The 21,820-nt window shown below is 47.7% G+C and overlaps 1 protein-coding gene across 1 annotated transcript in view; it reads left to right on the top strand.

Moving 5' to 3' along the window:
* LOC142829940 (scavenger receptor cysteine-rich type 1 protein M130-like) overlaps positions 1 to 21,820 on the top strand; it is a 72,263-nt gene that overhangs the window by 2,384 nt on the left and 48,059 nt on the right. The window contains exon 2 of the mRNA XM_075932623.1: positions 5,073 to 5,387. Within this exon, the coding sequence (XP_075788738.1) occupies positions 5,073 to 5,387 (315 nt within the window). The remainder of the gene's footprint in view (positions 1 to 5,072; positions 5,388 to 21,820) is intronic.

Below are 21,820 nucleotides of genomic sequence, written 5' to 3'. Positions count from 1 at the left end.
TTTGTCCATTGGAGGGAGAAGCCACTAGCAGGGGTTCTGACCAGGATCCTAGAAGGCAGCACAGAAGCAAAGTCTGTTGGGGCTCACTGGAGGGGCAGGCTTTGGAGTTTCTGAGCAAAGAAACTGTTGGCTGTTGTTAGTTTACGCTCCATGCAGGGAAACAGGACTCAGTGCATGTGTGCGTGCGTGCGTGCGTGTGTGTGTGTGCACGCGTGCACTAGAGCTGTGTCATGTCCCTGGGTCCTGTCACAAGTGAACACACTGAGTTGACTCCAGTGAAAAGAGCCCATTTTCCCGAGTGCTAACAAGGCCCAAGGGGTTTCTTTGGGATGCACAGAAGGTGCAGGATGGTCTGGGCACATCCTGGTGTAACGCAGTGAACTGCCCTGTTCTCTGAGCTCCATGGAGGCTCCACAGACCTGACATCCCTCGGTCAGCTGTTCCCCACTGCAACCAGCCTGTTTCTGGGGCGCAGTGTGACCCTTCATGTAGCTGAAAGTCAGGGGCATTGTCATGAGCCCCTCACTCACCATGGCTTCTACTCCCCTTCCTGTCCCTTCTTTGCCCACCCTCTCTTGGCCATCCTCTTAAGACCCCCTCTTCTCCCTCCTGCTCCAGAGCCTCGCACTGATCCCTTCTGACCCCCACACAAAGTCCCCTTTGGTCACTCTCTCCTCTGCCCCCTTGCCAGACGCCCTCCTCCCCTTATCCCTTCTGCTCAGCCGGCTTCACCTCCCTCCCCTCTCACCCCTCCGTCCTGCCCCCCATTCCAGACCCTTCCTTCTTCCTGTCTCGCCTCCCTGGCTTCTGCTCCAGTCGCTCCTCCTCCCTCACCCCAATGCAGACCCCCCCCATTCCTGCCTCCTGCTCCAACCACCTTCTACCCTCCTCCCTTTGTCCCCACCCCTCCTTCACATAGCTCCCAGGCCCTCCCAATCCCCCCCCCCCTTTCTGTTCCCCCTTCCCTCCTGAGCCCTGCTCTAGAATCCCACTGGAGAGCTCTCTCGCCACTCCCCCAATCTCCTCCCGCCATTCCCTCCCCTCTCTTCCCTCATGTGTCCCCTTCCCGGTGTTGCTGCTACCCACCCACTCTGGAAACCCCCTCTCCCTCCTTTCTCCTGAGCCCTGCTTCAGCCCCCTCTCCCCACCACCCCCCATCTTGCTCCCTCCCCTCTCCTGCCTCCCCCTCCCCAGTCCTTCTCCCTTTCATTCCCCATCCCTTCCTCCTGAACCCCCTTTCCATACCAAGTCAATTCCCCACTTTCCATTTCTGCCCTCAGCTCCAGACCCATCACCACTCTCTACTTCTCCCTCCTGTCCCACACTGCCTGTGCTGCACTGCACTGCAAACCCCAACTCTGCCGTCTGGCCCCAGCGCCCTGCCCCTCCTACTCCCCCACCTCCCTGTCACAGGGCCTGGGCTGCCCCTCACAGTCCCTGGGCCCTGTCCAGTCCCTGAGCCACACAGGAGCAGCCATGTTCCCTGTGGGCTTCAGTCCCATTGCAAACCGAGCCGGGGGCAGCCGGCCTAGCTCCGGGCAGCCTCCCTCCCACCCACAGACTGTAGGGAGGTGGCGGCATCTTGCTGGCTGCAGTCCCAGTGAGGGGGCAGGAGATGGCGCCGTTGGGAACGAGGAAAACTCTGAGAGTTTGCAGGTTTGTCGTGTTCTCCTGGGACAGATGCAGCCCCCCAATTTTCTGGAGTGGGGATAACATGGCGGGAGCTGCATCACTGGCAGCCCAAGTGTGAGGTCTGAGGTGGAAGAGGGCAGAGCCCCAAGGCAGCTCTGGACATATCCCAGTCTCCTTGCTCTGCGGGTGGATCCCAGCTGCTGGGCACCATCTCTGCTGTGGTAATGCTGGGAGGGGCTCTGTCATGATCATGAGAGATGGCCAGTAGCCTGGGGACTAAGGGGTTAACTACACCTAAGCCAGGTGGAGTGGCCAATAAGAATTCAAACTGGGACAAAGGAGTTTTGGGTTTTTTTTCCCTCCTGGGGCCTTGGCAGTTCTTCTTCAGACTGAGGGAGACAGACATGTCTCTCTCTCTCCAAGAAACCATTCTTCACTTTCTGTAAGTAGGGTAAAGTTTAGATCAATCCGTTTTATTGTTTTATGGTTAGGGAAATGGGATTGGATGTCTGTGCACTTATCCAAAAAATGTTTGGGTTTTCTTTGTAACTAAGTTCTAGGACCATGGTGGAGTTTCTCCATGAGTATATTATTTTGTGACTTTTCCATCTAGTCGTTATGCTTGCAATGGAAATATTGTAGCGATAACACTGGCCTACAATTTTTTAGAAGTCGTCTGCTTCAGAGATAAAATGTGCTATTTATTATGTATTTTGATGTGCTGAATTCAAATATGACAATTAAAACAACTGATTGGCTACTGTTTCCAAGATATTTAAGTTTTTACATTTTATGTCTATGTCTATTGTGTAGATAGTAGAGTTTTAATCATAAATTGTAAACCTAGATCTTTTCATGTGTTTATGGTTGCTTTACATGATAATATTTCACCTGTCCTGTTTATGTAAGACTTTAAAAATCAGCAAAAGGGTTATATAAATACAATTTATTATGAAACAAAAGGCAAAAAACTATTATGTACATAGTTTAGTCCTATTCAGTGTCTACTCGGCACTTCTTGGTTTGTCTCTTGTATTCATTAAATGGAGCATCTCTTGTCACTGTCCAGCAATAGTTTGCAAGCATTGATGGGCTCCATTTGCCCTGATAGCATTTCTCCATTGTTGCAATGTCCTGGTGAAATCGCTCGCCGTGCTCGTCGCTCACTGCTCCGCAGTTTGGTGGAAAAAAATCTAGATGAGAATGCAAAAAATGTATCTTTAGTGACATGTTGCAACCAAGGCTTTTGTATGCCTTGAGTAGGTTTTCCACCAACAACCTGTAGTTGTCTGCCTTGTTTCTGAGAAAATTTATTGCCACTAACTGGAAGGCTTTCCATGCCGTCTTTTCCTTGCCACGCAGTGGATGGTCAAATGCATCATCTTGAAGAAGTTCATGAATCTGAGGACCAACAAAGACACCTTCCTTTATTTTAGCTTCACTTAACCTTGGAAATTTTCCACGGAGGAACTTGAAAGCTGCTTGTGTTTTGTCCATAGTCTTGACAAAGTTCTTCATCAGACCCAGCTTGATATGTAAGGGTGGTAACAAAATCTTCCTTGATTCAGTAAGTGGTGGATGCTGAACACTTTTCCTCCCAGGCTCCAATGACTGTCGGAGTGGCCAATCTATCTTGATGTAGTGGGAATCTCTTGCACGACTATCCCATTCACAGATAAAACAGCAGTACTTTGTTTATCCAATCTGCAGACCAAGCAAGAGAGCAACAACCTTCAAATCTCCACAAAGCTGCCACTGATGTTGGTCATAGTTTATGCACCTCAAAAATTGTTTCATGTTGTCATAGGTTTCCTTCATGTGGACTGCATGACCAACTGGAATTGATGGCAAAACATTGCCATTGTGCAGCAAAATAGCTTTAAGACTCGTCTTCAATGAATCAATGAACAGTCTCCACTCATCTGGATCGTGAACGATGTTGAGGGCTGCCATCACACCATCGATGTTGTTGCAGGCTACAAGAGCACCTTCCATGAAGAAGAATGGGACAAGATCCTTTTGACGGTCACGGAACATGGAAACCTTAACATCACCTGCCAGGAGATTCCACTGCTGTAGTCTGGAGCCCAACAGTTCTGCCTTACTCTTGGGTAGTTCCAAATCCCATTCAGTTCATCTTGTGTTATGAGGTGTGGTTCAGAGGAGGAGGATGGGAGAAAATGTGGGTCCTGTGACATTGATGGTTCAGGATCAGAAGTTTCATCCTCTTTCTCTTCCTCGTCTGACTCAAGTGAGAATGATTCTGGTGCATCAGGAACCGGCAGTCCTTCTCCGTGGGGTACTGGGCATATAGCTGATGGAATGTTTGGATAATGCACAGTCCGCTTTTTTTTCTTTGACACACCTTTCCCAACTGGAGGCACCATGCAGAAGTAACAATTGCTGGTATGATCTGTTGGCTCTCTCCAAATCATTGGCACTGCAAAAGGCATAGATTTCCTTTTCCTGTTCAACCACTGGCGAAGATTTGCTGCACAAGTGTTGCAGCATATGTGTGGGACCCACCTCTTGTCCTGATCTCCAATTTTGCAGCCAAAATAAAGGTGATAGGCTTTCTTAACCATAGTGGTTATACTGCGCTTTTGTGATGCAAAAGTCACTATCCCACAAACATAGCAGAAGTTATCCGCACTGTTCACACAAGTACGAGGCATCTCTGCTCACTTTGGCTAAACAGAAATGTGTCCCTTTGCAAAATCAAACACTGACAAATAAGAGAGCACAACACTGTATGATTTCTAGAGCTGATATAGGGCAATTTGTTCAGCAGAGTGATGTAAGCTTTGTTATGATTGCATCATCCATGACTTCTAGGAATAACACAATGCAATTCATATCATGTATGATGCAATACCAGCTTCAGATTGCATCATTCATTGTTTTGCCTAAAAAGCAAGTACTGTCCAAACCCAGTCATAGATTTATTCATAGATCCAGTCAAAGATGTATTTTAGTCATTTCTGGTTTAAATTGAGATCCCTTCCCTTCATAACTCACTTATCCTCCACCATTCGCAAGTCAAGGGTCATATAGAGTGACCCAGAATTAGTAAAGTTTGACTACATTTATTTCAGAAGCATTTTGGCTGTAGAGCAGTGTAATAAGGGTTCTTTCTCTTTTATTTTTATTAACCTGGTATTGGTTAATGGTTGTGTCCTGGTTTGTACTTTAGGGGTGAGATTTCCCAAGTGAGCTCTCCCCTTATTTTTGTATCAATACTTGGGTGGTGGCAATAGAGTTTTTATTTCCAAAATCTAGGTTGTTAAGGTTTTTTGGGGGAAATTTTATACTAAAGCCTGGTAGAGAAGGTTTTGGGGTACTTTTGCTGGCCCCCACTTCTGCATTTATCATGCCAGAGTGGGGAAGGACTTATGATAGGCTCCCTGCTCACACTTACCCTGCTCTGTGTCTCTTTGAAGGTGCTGACGAGCTGAGGCTGGCGGATGGAGGCAGCCCCTGTGCCGGGAGAGTGGAGGTTAAACACCAGGACCAGTGGGGGACGGTCTGTGACGATGACTGGGGCATGGAAGACGCTGGGGTGGTTTGCAGGCAGCTGGGATGTGGAGCTGCCGTCAGCGCCCCTGGTGGAGCTCGGTTTGGATCAGGATCCGGACCAATTTGGCTGGATGATGTTGCCTGTGATGGTACCGAGTCTGCTCTCTGGGACTGCGGGAATCTGGGATGGGGTGTGAGTAACTGTGATCATGGAGAGGATTCTGGAGTGACGTGTTCAAGTAAGAACCAGCCCCCTCAGTCCTGAACGGCCAGTCCCCTGAGACCAAAGGGCTTGGGCCCAGTAGGGTGTCCTGGGCCTGTGTCCTAGTGAGAAATGAACCAAAGCCAGAGCCAGTCCTGTTACTGTTGCTGATACTGAGCTGTAACTATCACTGCTCACCTCCCCGGGCACTGGCCACCCCCCTGTCACTGGGAAGTGGTTTCATTGTTGCATTTACCATGATCCTAGCACCTCGTCCTTCTCTGAGTGGCTCCCGTTTTACTGTTCCTTTGCTGAACGTGAGCCAGTGACAGGGAGGGTCTGAGCCCACCTGTGGGACCTGCGGCCGGGGTGGGGGCTCATGTGGGAGAGATCCGTGACCCAGCCAGGAGCTTCCTGCTGAAGGTTTCTGTGTGATGTGATTGTTCATTAGGGCACTAGCGGTGCCTGCCCACAGGGTCCTGTGGCCGTGGTTGGCAACTGCCATTGTGGAGGAAAGTACTTGGCAAACTCATTGTCAGGGGAAAAACCAAAGAAATCCCATTGAATTAGCAAACTTGCCTGTCTGCAAATAACGTGTCTGTCTCCTAGAACCACTGGCTTCAGTTTAAAGATTCTGTGTGATTTTTCTATTGGGATTTCCAAAAAGGCCAGCAGAGTTTAGTGCCCAGTTTGAATTGACTTTCAGTGAAACATCTGATACGCAAAGCCTACAGGCCAGATTTTTAGAAAGAACATGTAATATTTAACACTGCAGATAGGTGCCCAGCAGAATTTATAGTGTGTCTGCTGCCAAAGTCCCAGCAGCTTTGGAAAATTGCACTAGGCACCAGCCTGCCTTTCTAGGTACCTGAATGCCCTTTAAAAACTGGTCCTAAGTCTTTTTTTTTAATGGCACTTAAGCTGCTAAGTAACTGGGGGTATGTCTACACTACAGCGCTAATTCGAACTAAGCTAATTAATTTGAACTAAGCTAATTCAAATTAGCGCATCTAGACTTAAAAACTAGTTTGAATTAGCATTTTGCTAATTCGAACTAGCATATCCACATTGAGTGGACCCTGAACCAAAGTTAAGGCTGGCCGGAAGCAGTGCCAGCAGGGCATCAGGTTAGGACTTAGAGCGTGGAGCTGCTGTCTCAGGCTAGCCAAGGGCTGTGCTTAAAGGGACCCGATCCCCACCCCGGACAGACAGTTCTCAGGGTTCCCCGCTTGCTGGTCTAACTCAATGAAGGACAGCAAAGCAGTCCTGTCTTGGAGTACCCTGAATGCCCGCACTAGGCACATCACAGCACTCGGCCATCAGCCTGGCTGCACTTGCCGCAGGCTGCCATCCGGGGGAGTCAGTCAGGGAGCTGTCAGGATCCAGGAGACCCTGCAGGAGAGCTTACACACCGAGGAGCCCGCAGAGCCACCCCAGTCCTCCCCATCAGGGGCTCATGCCCCAGTCCTCCCTCACCTCCTTCCACTTACCCTTCTCTAGCCCTCCTGCCTGATGTAAAAAATAAAGGACACGTGTGTTCAAAAATAGAAACTCTCTTTATTTAACAAAACTGGGGGTGTGTGTAGGGGGGGGGATTAACTTCTGGGGAGACTGGGAAAAGGAGGTGGGAGAAGGGAAGAGAGAGGGTGGGAGAGGGGAGGGGGAAACCTGGGAGGAGGGAACTGGAAGGGGGAAGCCAGGGGAAAAGGTGGAGGGGAAGTATAAAACTATGGTACGCCATATCTTCAGTACTGTGTACAGATGTGGTCTCCTCACCTCAAAAAAGATATTTTGGCCTTGGAAAGGGTTCAGAAAAGGGCAACTACAATGATTAGGGGTTTGGAACAGGTCCCAAGTGAACGGAGGCTAAAGAGACAGGGACTTTTCAGCTTAGAAAAGAGGAGACTGAGGGGGATATGATAGAGGTCTATAAAAGCATGAGTGGTGTGGAGATGGTGAATAAAGAAAAGTTCTTAATTAGTTCCCATAATAGAAGGACTAGAGGACACCAAATGAAATGAATGGACAGCAGGTTTCAAACTAATAAGTGAAAGTTCTTCTTCACGCAGCACATGGTCAACCTGTGGAACTCCTTGCCACAGGAGGCTGTGAAGGCTAGAACTATAACAGAGTTTAAAGAGAAGTTAGATAAAGTCATGGAGGATGGGTCCATGGAGTGCTATTAGCCAGGGGGTAGAACGGTGGCCCTGGCCTCTGTTTGTGGAAGGCTGGAGATGGATGGCACCAGACAATTGGCTTAGTCATTGTCTTCGGTCCATCCCCTCCGGGGTACCTGGTTTTGGCCGCTGTTGGCAGACAGGCTACTGTGCTAGATGGACCTTTGGTCTGACCCAGTATGGCCATTCTTATGTTCTTCTGTTCTAAGCTCAGGGTCAGGGGTCTCACTGGACCACCTTGATTTTCATGCAAACCTGCTCCTGGGTTTGCATGTGGCCTTTGGTAGCCAGGTTTGCAGCTATCCTGCCCTAGACGGCCACTTTCCTGTGCCTAGTGCAGAGGTCATGGATGAGGTCCACGATCTCCGCACTAGACCAGGCGGGCGCCTGCCTCTTGCGGCCCCGGGCAGGTTCCTGGGAGCCACCAGCCTGGTCCCAGGAAGAGGCGGAGGGCTGGGTGGCAGCGGGTGGCTGGTTTGTGCCGTGCCAGGTGCAGGGTCTGCTGGCTGGGTGCTGGCAGGCTTGCACCTGGCACGGGCAGCGTAGTCAGACCGTGGCCCTTTAAGGGCTCCGGGGCTGGGAGGGGGGCAGAAGAGTTTCCCTGGTTTGGCCCAGAGTGGCCAGCAGGGCAAGCTGGGAAGGGCTAGCCTCCCACTATTTCGAATTAAGTGGCTACACAGCCCTTAATTCAAACTACTTAATTCAAACTAGGCGTTAGTCCTCGTAGAATGAGGTTTACCTAGTTTGAATTAAGCGCTCTGCTAGTTCGAATTAAGTTCGAACTAGCGGTTTGTATGTGTAGCGCCTATGAAAGCTAATTTGAACTAACAGCTGTTAGTTTGAATTAACTTTGTAGTGTAGACATACCCTCGGATACTTTAGACATTAATACTCTTGGGCTAAAATCCAGATGGTTCTTAAGGGGACCAGGGAATGGGAGGATCTTCCCAAATTGTCCAGAATTAGTTAGCCCAGATCATTCCCCAGACTGTGTGTAACTTTTCATGCTTTGGGCAAACTATTAATAGAAAGTTATAAAGTCTCTGGTGCCCTGTAGAACAGGCATGGAGGCATTTGTGGTACTTCAGTTGTTAATGTAACAACTATGGGCCATTATAAGTTTTATTTAAACTTCTCTTGGTTCAACATTTCATAGGAGTAATACAGTCTTATGAAAACAGCACAAGGAAGAGGAGAATATTTCTATCATTCCAAAACTTTTAGCAGCTTCCCTGGCAGTAGGAGCTAGGGGTAGTGTTTAGTCTTAACACTTTCCTGTATTTTGAAAGTTTCAATGACAAACCTTTAATTCTCTCCACGTGGGGTGGGGGTGAAGTGGAGGGAGTTACAAACAATTTTCCAGTATTTAAAAATAAATTAAAAAGACCGGAGGAGAAAAACCCATAGTAAAAAGACCCGTCATTGCCAGGACTCTGAAACGCTACAGATTTAAAATATATTGGCCCTTGCAGATGTGAATTCCCTAACCCAGTGTACACGGGGAAATGTAATTGGAGAAAGGCCCCACTATTGGGACACACTTTGCTGATTTCTACACTGACCCTTTGAAATGGGCCAGTGAAAGGATCTGAGTCCCTACTCCCATGTCCTTTCCCAGAGCCCTGCCTGACCTCGAGGGCTCCCTTTCCACCCTCCTGTACAGCAGAGTTCTTGTACCCCAACAAGGCTCATGCCAAACCTTGCTGTGGTTCCTGAGGAACAGAGGGCAAGGTGTCCCCGCTCTGAGATGCTCTCTCTGCTTGGGACACTTTCTTGACTGTTACATACAGTGAGGAGCACCCCTACTGACACATAAAATACATGGCTCTGTGGGGCACCATGACATTTGATGCCCATAGAGCTGAGTGCCACCTATGGACCCCATTCCCTCGACTGCCTTGCCTTGGCCTGATGGCTCTTCGCCATCTCCGGCCTCCAACCTCATCTCTTAGCTGGCCCCCATGGGCTGTGCCCATCCCCCACTCCCCAGGCAGGTACCAGTGTGGGCTGGGGGACTCGGGAGGAGCAGGCGGCAGCTGTTCAGAGGCACCTGCAGAGAAGTGGTGGTTTCCTCTTCTCTCAGCCAGGCGGGTGGCTCCCTCTGGCCTGTACTCACACCACTCACTGCCCCTGCCCCTCCCGCCTGCTCCCCTGAGGGGAACCTCCCTCCTTTCCCTGCTCCTGCTGTGGGCTGAGACTCTCCTGAGCTGCCAGCCAGGGGCCATTTGCAACAACGTATACAGCCCGTCTGGTCCGAGGGAGTTGGCAGCCCAATGCTGAGGCCCTACGCACCCCAGCACTGGCACCTCCCCCCACAGCCCCCAACAGATCAGCCACTACTCCTGTGCGGGGGTTGCCAGTGCTGGGCTGTGTAGGGCTCCAGCATCAATAGGGGCAGCCCTGCCTACAGTTCAAAGAAACTATGAATTACCAGAACACTTACCTGTCACTGCTCAGGTCCAGCGTGGGGGTGGGTGGGGAGCTGCATAGGCCTCCTGCTGGAGCTGCCCTGGAGTGTGTGTGTGGGGGGGAGGGGGTTTTGGGGCCAGAGGGGTTATCTAACATGGGCTAAAGGGGGAGACCCAGGAGGCAGCTGGGGGAAGGGGGCAGCCTCCCACTAGTGCACTCTGATGTGATTATTCCTCTTTACTCGTCTCTGGTGAGGCCACATCGGGAGTATTGTGTCCAGTTCTGGGCCCCCAATTACAGGAAGGATGTGGATGCATTGGAGAGGGTCCAGCAGAGGGCAGCCAAAATGATTAGGGGGCTGAAGCATATGACCTACGAGGAGAGACTGAGGGAGTTGGGTCTATTTAATCTGCAGAAGAGAAGAGTGAGGGGGGATTTGATTTCAACTTCCTGAAGGGAGGTTCCAAAGAGGATGGAGAGAGGCTGTTCTCAGTAGTGACAGATGGCAGAACAAGGAGCAATGGTCTCAAGTTGTGACGTGAGAGGTCCAGGCTGGATATTAGGAAAAACTATTTCCCTAGGAGGGTGGTGAAGCACTGGAATGGGTTACCTAGGGAAGTAGTGGAGTCTCCATCCCTAGAGGTGTTTAAGTCTCAGGTTGACAAAGCCCTGGCTGGGTTGATTTAGTTGGGATCGGTCCTGCCTTGGGCAGGGGACTGGACTTGATGGCCTTCTAAGGTCTCTTCCAGCTCTATGGTTCTATGATTCTATGTCCTGGTGCATGGGCAGGGGGGATGGCTGTGCAGAATGGCACTCTCCAGGCCTGGACCAGGGCAGAGTGGGGGGACTATGGAGGCTATAACCACCACTGTGCTGAGTGGCCCAGCTGTGCTGGGGCCTATGGCTCCTGCAGTAGGGGCCAAGGTTGTGTTGCCCGCCTTGGTGGTGCCCCTTGGGGTGAGGGCTGCGGTGGTGGGTCTGGTATTGGGGCTGAGGGCTGGGGAGAGGGGTTTGGGTAAAGGGGGCATTTAACCTAGGCAAGTGGCAGGCAAGATGGTGGAGCTCTAACCCCAGCTGGCCAGTCCCTTGGTTGTGCGGCTGCCCCCAGTGGTCACTCTGTGGTATCACTGGCCCCTGCTCATGCTGCTATTAGGGTATGTCTAGACTACATGTCTCAGTCAATGGAGCCATATAAACTAGTTTACCCGGCGTAGGCAAAGAAGTGGGGATTGAAATAATCCCCACTTCATTAAAATAAGCATGGCCGCCGTGCTGTGCTGATGATCAGCTGATCCAGCACAGCGTGGTAGTCTAGACGTGGCTCCATCAGCTGGGAAAGCCTTTGCCGACCAATCCCTTATGCCCTGTCAATCATGCTGGCCTAGAGCATTAGATTCTCCCCATTGCCTTTGGGTCATCTCAGGCCCCTGATTTCTCACCAGCCCTGCCCCTGCGTTTTGGGATTGGGAAATGACCAACCAAAAACACTTACCAAGGGGCCAAGCAATCCCTTTACACTGACAATACAAGTGCCCTGCCTTGTACCGCTCCCCTGGCAAGTGCATGGCACAGAGTCATTCTCATCTGAACCTCACCAGGACACGGGAGCTGTGTACACACAAAGAGGTACCAGAGCAACAGATCCTTTAGTGCCCCTTTCCGTAAAACTGCCCCTGTGTCTCCGCTGGAGCTGCATGTTTGCCGTCACAATGAAGGGAGGGTGGTTCCCAACCCCATGCTGAATGTTGGAGAGGTGGGTTGGTCTTTCCATGGACTTTACAACTATGTCCATTCTTGTGACTAAGACTCATCTGCCTTGGATTTTGGTGCAGGGCCAACCCATAGGGCCAAACCCAGTATCCCTTGCTCAAGCAATCAGTCACTGACTGCAGTGGGACTTCACTTTACAGTGAGTAGAAAGAGAATGAAGGATTTGGGGTTGGGCTCATTCAGAATTATCCCACAAATAACCAGCCAGCCCTGTGCGCTAGATCTCACCTAGAGCAAACACACAAGGATCCGTGATGATTTTGAGGGGTGCTGTCCTGACAGAACACAAGAAAACTTTCCAAAAGGCAGCAGCTGTCGTCTGGGGTGAAGTGTTGCTGTAGCCATGTCAGTTCAGGACAGGAGTGACAAAAGCTGGGGGAGGTTATATTCTCTGTTAGACCAAGGTCTGTTGTAAACAGACAAGTGTTTTACCCTTCAGAACAGAGTCATGTGTAAACACAGAAGTGTGTCCCTTTCACCAACAGACATCAGTCCAATAATAGACAGTAGCTCCCCCACCATATCTCCCTCAGCCCTTCTCAGATGCTTTCACTTTTCATTCCTGGTTGGAGTCAGGCCAGACTTTGCCAAAACATTCTCCTCACCCAGGTCCCCTGCTGCAGTCAGTGCACTGGCTGGCAGTGCTCAGGGAATGCACCAGGATGGCTCAGTGAAGGAGACGGTTATCTGTAGGGCCACAGCCTCAGTCACTGCAAGAGGAGAAGGTAAGTAGCCAATACAGAAGAGGGTTGTTGCAAGAAAAGAGGGATTTTCCCTGAGAGTTTGTTCCTGGCTGCTATGGGCCAGAGTGACACAAGGTGCCAAAACTGAGAGGAGGGCATGTACCAAGCTGTGCCCGTGAGCCTCTTCTTACCCTGCAGAAAGTGCACAGACTCCTCTGTGCACCACTTGCGTTGAGTTCTCCCCACCAGTAGCACTGCAGTTCCCAAGAAGCAGTGAATCGTAGAATCATAGAGCTGAAAGAGACCTCAGGAGTCATCGAGTCCAGCTCCCTGCCCAAAGCAGAACCAACCCCAACTAAATCATCATAGACAGGGCTTGGTCAAGCCGGGACTTATAGACTCATAGACTTTAAGGTCAGAAGGGACCATTATGATCATCTAGTCTGACCCCCTGCACAGTGCAGGCCACAGAATCTCACCCACCCCTCCTAGAATAATCCTCTCACCTATCTCTCAGATATTGAAGCCTTCAAATACTTTGAAGACCCCAAGATGAAGAGAATCCTCCAGCTGTGATCTGTACCCCATGCTACAGAGGAAGGCGAAAAACCTCCAGGGCCTCTGCCAATCTACCCTGGAGGAAAATTCCATCCCAACCCCAAATATGGCGATCAGCTAAACCCTGAGCATGTGGGCAAGACTCATCAGCCAGACACCCAGAAAGTTCTCTAGTAACTCCTATCATCCCTCCATTGACCTATTTCCCACTGATAATGAATGGTCAATTACTTACCAAGATCATGTTATCTCCTCAAACCATCCCCTTCATAAACCCACCTAGTTTAATCTTGAAACCAGATAGATCTTTTGCCCCCACTACTTCCCTTGGAAGGCCGTTCCAGAACCTCCCTCCTATATGGTTAGAAACCTTCGTCTAATCTCAAGTCTAAACTTCCTACTAGCCAACTTATATCCATTTGTTCTTGTGTCCACATTGGTATTAAGCTTAAATAATTCCTCTCCCTCCCTGGTATTTATCCCTCTAATATATTTAAAGAGTGCAATCATGTCCCCCCTCAGCCTTCTTTTGGTTAAGATAAACAAGCCAAGCTCCTTGAGTCTCCTTTCATAAGACAGGTTTTCCATTCCTCGGATCATCCTAGGGGCCCTTCTTTGTACCTGTTCCAGTTTGAATTCATCCGTCTTAAACATGGGAGACCAGAACTGCACACAGTATTCCAAATGGGGTCTCACCAATGCCTTGTATAATGGCACTAACACCTCCTTATCCCTACTGGAAATACCTCGCCTAATGCATCCCAAGACCGTATTAGCCTTTTTCAAGGCCATGTCACAATGGTGGCTCATAGTCATCCTATAATCAACCAGGACTCCAAGGTCCTTCTCCTCCTCCGTTACTTCCAACTGATGTGTCCCCAGCTTATAACTAAAATTCTTGTTATTAATCCCTAAATGCATAACCTTACACTTCTCACTATTACATTTCATCCTATTGCTATCACTCCAATTTACAAGATAATCCAGATCTTCCTGTATGATATCCCGATCCTTTTCTGAACTGGCAATACCTCCCAACTTTGTGTCATCCGCAAATTTTATCAGGACACTTCCACTTTTGGTGCCAAGGTCAGCGATAAAAAGATTAAATAAAATTGGCCCCAAAACTGATCCCTGAGGAACTCCGCTAGTAACCTTCCTCCAACCTGACAGTTCACCTTTCAGTATGATCCGCTGTAGACGCCCCTTTAACCAGTTGCTTATCCACCTCTCAACTTTCATATTAATCCCTATCTTTTCCAATTTAACCAATAATTCCCCATGTGGTACTGTATCAAATGCCTTACTAAAGTCGAGGTAGATTAGATCCACTGCATTTCCTTTACCTAAAAAAATCTGTTACTTTCTCAAAAAAGGAGATCAGGTTGGTTTGGCACCATCTACCTTTTGTAAAACCATGTTGTAATTTGTCCCAATTGCCATTAGCCTCAATGTCTCTAACTACTTTCTCCTTCAAAATTTTTTCCAGGATCTTACATACTACAGATGTCAAACTAACAGGCTTATAGTTACCCAGGTTGCTTTTTTTCCCTTTCTTAAAAATCGGAACTATATTAACAATTCTCCAGTCAAATGGTACAACCCCTGAGTTTAAAGATTTATTAAAAATGTTTGCTAATGGACTTGCAAGTTCATGTGCCAGTTCCTTTAATATTCTCGGATGAAGATTATCTGGGCCCCCCGATTTACTCCCATTAAGCTGTTCAAGTTTGGCTTTTACCTCGGATATGGTAATATCTACCTCCATATCTTTAGTCCTATTTGTTATGTTACCATTATCCCTAAGCTCTTCATTAGCCTCATTAAAGACTGAAGCAAAGTATTTGTTTAAATATTGGGCCATTCCTAGATTATCCTTAACCTCCACTCCATCCTTAGTAATTAGCGGCCCTACTTTTTTTTGTTTTTTTCCTACTTATATGGCTATAAAACCTTTTACTATTGGTTTTAATTCCCTTTGCAAGGTCCAACTCTACCTGACTTTTAGCCTCTCTCACTTTGTCCCTACATGCTCTAACCTCAATAAAGTAGCTTTCTTTACTGATCCCTCCCATTTTCCACTCCTTATATGCTTTCTGCTTTTTCTTAATCACCTCTGAGATGCTTGCTCATCCAGCTTGGTCTAACGTATCTGCCTAGAATTTTTTTCCCTTTTCTTGGGATACAGGCTTCTGACAGCTTCTGCAACTTTAACTTAAAATAATTCCAGGCCTCCTCCACTTCAAGATCCATAATTTCTTTAGTCCAATCAACTTCCCTAACTAATTTCCTTAATTTATTAAAGTTAGCCCTTTTGAAATAAAAACCCTAGACTCAGATTTATTTTTGTTTATCCTTCCATTTAATTTGAACTGAATTAGCTCATGATCACTCGAGCCAAGATTGTCCCCTACAACCATTTCATTTATGAGGTCCTCGCTACTCACCAAAACCAAATCTAAAATAGCATCCCCCCTTGTTGGTTCACCAACTACTTGATGAAGGAATTCATCAGCTATCACATCTAGGAAAATCTGAGCCCTATTATTATTACTAGCACTTGTTCTCCAGTCTATATCTGGAAAGTTGAAATCTGCCATGATTATGCAGTTTCCATGAGTATTTACTTCATTAAAAACATTAAAGAGGTCTCTATCCATATCCAAATTGGATCCTGGTGGTCTATAACACACCCCAAGAACTATCCCAGGGGAGGATCTGATAGTTTTCTTTCCCAATATGATTTTTGCCCAAACAGACTCTGTCTTCTCCATTCCATCACTTTTTATTTCTTTACAATCTATCTCATCTTTGATATACAATGAGACTCCATACCTTTACCCTTATTTCTGTCTTTCCTAAACAGCACATACCCTTCAATACCTGTACTCCAGTCATGCCTAGTATTCCACCATGTATCTGTTCTTCCTATAATATCTGGTTTCACTTCCTGGACCAGTAGCTCTAGTTCCTCCTTTTTGTTACCTAGGCTCCTCGCATTGGTGTACAAATATCTTAATTTTTGCTGTTTGGCCTCATTCACATTCTTTACCCAATTTGGCACGGATGTTATACCTCCAATATGACCTATTAGACTAGTATCCACCCTATCCTTCCTTATGTTCATTCTCCTACCCCCAGCTATATCCTTTCTTACTTCTTTTTCCTCCCTCTGGGTATGTCTACACTACCATCCTAGTTCGAACTAGGTAGTTCGGACTAGGCTTCCTATTCCGAACTACCGTTACTCCTCGTGGAACTACCTAGTTCGTGCTGCGTGTAGCCGCGGGGCACGGAGTCCGAGCTAGCGGACATTTAAAAATGGCGGCGCCCGGCAACATGCAAATGAAGCCTGGGAAATTCAAATCCCGGGCTTCATTTGCAACTCCAGTTGACTACATTACCACCCTAGTTCGAACTAGGGTGGTAGTGTAGACATACCCTAACAGTGTTAAAATCCGGCGTAGAGATTACTTGGACATCTCCGAACCATCTACCCCAAATTCCTAGTTTAAAGCTCTTTTAATCAGTTGAGCCAGCCTCCATCCTAGAAGTCTATTTCCCTCCCTACTTAGGTGAAGTCCATCCCTAGAGAACAGTCCTCTGTCCATAAATGCCTCCCAGTGACCATACATCCCAAAGCCCTCCTTATAGCACCACTGCCTAAGCCATCTATTGATCATCATAATTCTGTTACATCTTCGTTGCCCTTCTCTAGGAACAGGCAGAATCCCACTAAAGATCACCTGAGCCTCAATTTCCTTGAGCGTCCTCCCCAGCCTAGCATAGTCTCCCTTAATTCGTTCCAGCGAGAATCTAGCCATATCATTTGTTCCTACATGAAAGATGATCAATGGATTCCTTCCTGCTCCCTTAATAATCCTCTTCAACCTCAGTTCCACATCTCGTATCTTAGCACCTGGCAGATAGCACATCCTTCTATTCTCTGGGTCAGCTCTGGTTACAGGCCTGTCTATTCTTCTCAATAAGGCATCCCCAATCACATAGACCTGCCTTTTCCTAGTGACAGTGCAATTCTCTATCTCTAGCTTCCTCTGGCTGCAAGTCCTTGCCCTTCCTATTTTCCCTTGTAATTCTCTTTAACCCATCCTGTATCCTCCTAATGCTCATTATTGGTGTTGTCTCCATTAAGTCTTCCCCTTTATCTATGGGACTAGCCACTCTTCTCTTCTTCCTTACCCTTCCATCTTCATTATCTACCTGCTGTACCCCTTTTTCATTCTCCAGCTCCACATACCTGTTCTTGAGCTCTATTTTTCCTTCACTGACCCTCTGCCTGGTTCTGAGTCACAAATCTCTAGGTAAAATGCCTCTAGGCACTCCCTCATGACCTCTTGCAACATGGGCCAATCTCGTTTTTACACCTGTGGTATGTTAGTTGGGAGGGGCCACCCCTTTCAGGTGTAATAGTTCGGCTGTAGCCATAGTCCAGCAGAGCAGTGGCCTCTATGCCATCCAGTACCACCGAGATCACCAATTTTCCAGGTTGAGGGCCCTGTGCCAGCCACCAAGACTTGTCCAATCCACATATGGGCCGTCCTTCCAGAAATGTCACCCTTGGATGCACTTCCAACAATGGTCTCGGAGGCCTATAGATTGAGGATCATCCTTGGGAAGACTTCTCTCCCCTTGTGGAAGAGTTTATTTCCCTGTGTTCTGGGTCACCACTCTTTGGTGTTCTGTCCTGGGGGGTCTTGGCCTGCTAGGTATAGTATGTGCATGGAGATCCCATCCCTTCCATCCTCCATGGCTTCACTCTCCCCAGACCCTCTCATCTCCTTGGCCTCTCTGACTACCAAGATCTAGCTCCAGTTTCTTTTGCTGCTACATAATCCTCCATTAGGGTTACTGCCGCTGTCACTGTGGTTGGCTGATGTCATTGCATCCGCTCCTTGGCTCCTGGAGGGGGTAACTGTATGAATAGCTACAGGGTGACTGACTCTGCGACTTGAGGTGCGGTTAAGCCCTCAGGATACAGCCACTTCCAGCAGTGGTACCTGATTCTTTGAGCAACAGCCCATGGCTGTGCCCTCAAAGGGCATCCCTCTTTATGCAGCCTCTGCCGGTATATCTCTGGGCTGATACCAGTATTGTCTAAAATGGCCACCTTCTCCTGTGGATACTCCAGTGCATCTCAGAGGCCTAGGTGCAATACAGTCTGTGCTGGTCATGTTAGGTAAGGGGCTAATATGGTAGCCCAGTGTTCCTGGGGCAAGCGAGCAGCCATAGCAACTCATTCGAAGGTAACTAAAAATGCCTTGGGGACATCTCCTGGCTCCATCTTTGTTAGCTGAATGGGCAGCCCTAGTCCAGCATCTCCTCTCCTTGTGCCCATGGCAACAGAGCTGATTGGACCCCTTGGCTATAGCAGTGCAACTACCTGTTGGAGCAGGCTTCCTCCTGGGTCTGGTACTGGATGGCCAGCTCCCAGAGCAGCTGTTGCTCCTGCTGTTGCACCCTTTGCAGCTGGTGTTGGGGGCTTAGGTGCTTATCAGCTGCACCTGCTTCTGTTCATGCTGGGTGGCTTGCTGCTCTAGTTTTCCACCATCCACTAGAGCAATTTCTCCATATCCATCTCTTAGCCAACCTACAGGGACAAAAGGAGGCTCCCCTGTCTCCCTCTCTCCACCTGGACCTCTCAGCATGCCCTGGATAGTGCCCACATTTCCCACCATGCATCACAGCGTATGCACACCTCGTCCTTGGAGTCGGGGTACCCAGGTGTGCGGCCATCACTTGCCCAGCTACAGAGTCATTGACAGTCTCTTTTAGTCTGTAAACAACAACCCTTGGTCTACAATAGTTTAGCTTAATGGTAAAAGTCAATAATGTTAGCCCTTTCCTCAGGGATATACAACCTAACTGCCGGGAGTAAATAGTTAGTCCTTATCCCAGGGCATAAGAACATAAGAACGGCCATTCTGGGTCAGACCAATGGTTCCTCCAGCCAACAATGACCAATACCAGATGTCCCAGAGGGAAGGAACACAACAGGTAATCCTCATGTGATCCCTTCCCTGCCACTCACCTTCAGAGAAACAGAGGCTAGGGGGGACACCATTCCTATCCATCCTGGCTAATAGCCATTGATGGACCTAACATCCATGAATCTATCTAGCTCTTCATGAAGAGCTGTTAAAGATCTGTTAAAGTCCTGACTGTCACCACATCCTCTGGCAAAGAGTTCCAGAGCCTGACTGTGCGCAGAGTGAAGAAAAACATCCTTTTGTTTGTCTATGTCTACACTACAGGCTTCTTGCGCAAGCGAGCATCCACAAAAAAGTGATGACCTTTTGTGGAAGAGAGCATTCAGACTGCATGGATGCTCTCTCGAAAGAAAGCATTGATAGGTATTCACAGAATGGCCACCAGGGCACCTGTATTTTTTATAGGTTTTTTTTGTGCAAAAAGAGGCAGTTCCCCATTCAAACACACCTTTTTGTGCAAGATCATAGAAAGAGGAATAACTCTTGTGCAAAAACCCTTCTATTCTGTCGATTTTCTTGTGAAAATGGGCTTGAGGTATGGATGCTCCACAAGTTTTTGTGCAGAAACACTGGATTGGTCCCTGTAGCCTTTGTTTTAAACCTGCTACCTCTTAATTTCGTTTGGTGACTCCCAGTTTTTATATTGTGGGCCGGATAGCTCAGTGGTTTGAGCGTTGGTCTATTAAACCCAGAGTTGTGAGGTCAAACCTTGTGGAGGTCATTTAGGGATTTGGGGCAAAAATTTGTCAGGGGTGGTACTTGGTCCTGCTCTGAAGGCAGGGGACTGGACTCAATGACCTTTCAAGGTCCTTTCCAGTTCTAGGAGATAGGCAATCTCCATTAATTTAAGTAAATAACTTTTCCTTATTCACTTTTTCCACACCAGTTATGATTTTATAGACTTCTATTACATCCCCCTTAGTCTCTTCTTTTAAGATGAAAAGTCCAAGTCTTTTTAATCTCTCTTCATAGGAGACCAGTTCCAAACCCCTAATCATTTTTGTTGCCCTTCTCTGAATCTTTTCCAGTGCCAATATATCTTTGAGACGAGACAACCATATCTGTATGCAGTATTCAAGATGTGTAGGTACCATGATTTTATACAGAGTCAATAAGATATTTTTTGTCTTATGTTCTATACCAGGCATGTCCAAAGTCCGGCCCGCGGGCCAATTGCGGCCCGTGTTCCGGTTTAATATGGCCCCCGCTTCCTCCCCCTCTCCTGGCTCCCCGGCGCTCTTTTGAACTGGCACGCCCAGCGCGCCGCTTCCAGCCACGCTGCTGCCGCCCATGGCCTCCGCGGTCCTAGAGCCTGCCCTGTAGGGCACGTCCGCAGCCCCGCTCGGCTGCGGGTTCGCCCTGCCCCCAGGCCGCCGTGAGACCGGCGTGCCCTGCGCTCTCCGCCCGCCTCCGACCCCGCGGGCCGTCCGCCTTGGGGCTGAGAGTGCGGGGACAGCCCTCACGCATGTTCACTTCTTCAAATCTGGCCCTCTTTGAAAAAGTTTGGACACCCCTGTTCTATACCTTTTTAAGGATTCTTAACATTGTTTGCTTTTTTGACGGCTGCAGCGCACTGAGTGGATGTTTTCAGGGAACTATCCAGAATGACTCCAAGATCTCTCTTGAGTAGTTGTAGCTAAATTAGACCCCCTCATTTTGTATATATATTTGGGGTTATTTTTCCCGATGTGCATTACTTTACATTTATCAATATTAAATTTCATTTGCCATTTTGTTGCCCAATCACTTAGTTTAGAGAGATATTTTTGAAGCTCTTCACAGTCTGCTTTGGTCCTAACTATCTTGAGCAGTTTGGTATCAATTATTGCCTCCTTTCTCCAGAGTATTTCTAAATAAGTTGAACAGGATTGGTCCCAGAATAGACCCTTGGGGGACCCCACTAATTACCTCTCTCCACTCTGAAAACTTACCATTTATTCCTACCCATTGTTTCCTGTCTTTTATCCAGTTATCAATCCATGAAAGGATCGTCCCTCTTATCCCATGATAACTTACATTACTTAAGAGCCTTTGGTGAGGGACCTTGTCAAAGTCTTTCTGGAAATCTAAGTACACTATATCCATTGGATCCCCCTTGTCCACATGTTTGTTAATCCCCTCAAAGAACTCAAGAAAATTAGAAAGGCATGATTTCCCTTTATAGAAACCATGTGGACTTTCTTCCAACAAATTATGTTCATTTATTTGTCTGACAATTTGTTTCTTTACTATAGTATCAAATAATTTGCCTGGTACTGACTTTAGACTTACTGATCTATAATTGCCAGGATCACCTTTAGACACCTTTTTAAATATTGACATCACATTAGCTATCTTCCAGTCATTAGGTATGGAAGCTGATTTAAAGGTTAGTTTACAAACCACGTTAATAGTTCTGCAATTTCCCATTTGAGTTCTTTCAGAACTCTTGGGTAAATGCTGTCTGATCCCAGTAACCTGTTACTGTTAAGTTTATCAGTTTGTTCCAAAACCTCCTCTAATGACACCTCAATCTGGGACAATTCCTCCAATTTGACACCTAAAAACAATGGCTTAGGTTTGGGAATCTCCTCAGTATCCTTAGCTGTGAAGACAGTAGAAAAGAATTCATTCAGCTTCTCTGCTATGACTTTATCATCTTTGAGTGCTCCTTTAGCACCCAAGGGCCCAACTGGTTGTTTATCCAGCTTCCTGCTTCTGATGTATTTAAAAAAACATTTTGCTATTACTTTGAGTTTTTGGCTAGCTGTTCTTCAAACTCCTTTTTGGTTTCTTATATTTTTACACGTAATTTGATGAAGTTTATGCTCCTTTCTATTTTCCTCACTAGGATTTGACTTCCACTTTTTAAAAAATGACTTTTTG

The sequence above is a fragment of the Pelodiscus sinensis genome, chromosome 1 (genome assembly GCF_049634645.1).
Source record: "Pelodiscus sinensis isolate JC-2024 chromosome 1, ASM4963464v1, whole genome shotgun sequence".
NCBI lineage: Eukaryota > Metazoa > Chordata > Testudines > Trionychidae > Pelodiscus > Pelodiscus sinensis.
The sequence above is the reverse complement of the archived record's forward strand: the minus strand, read 5'-3'. Positions and strand labels throughout refer to the sequence as shown.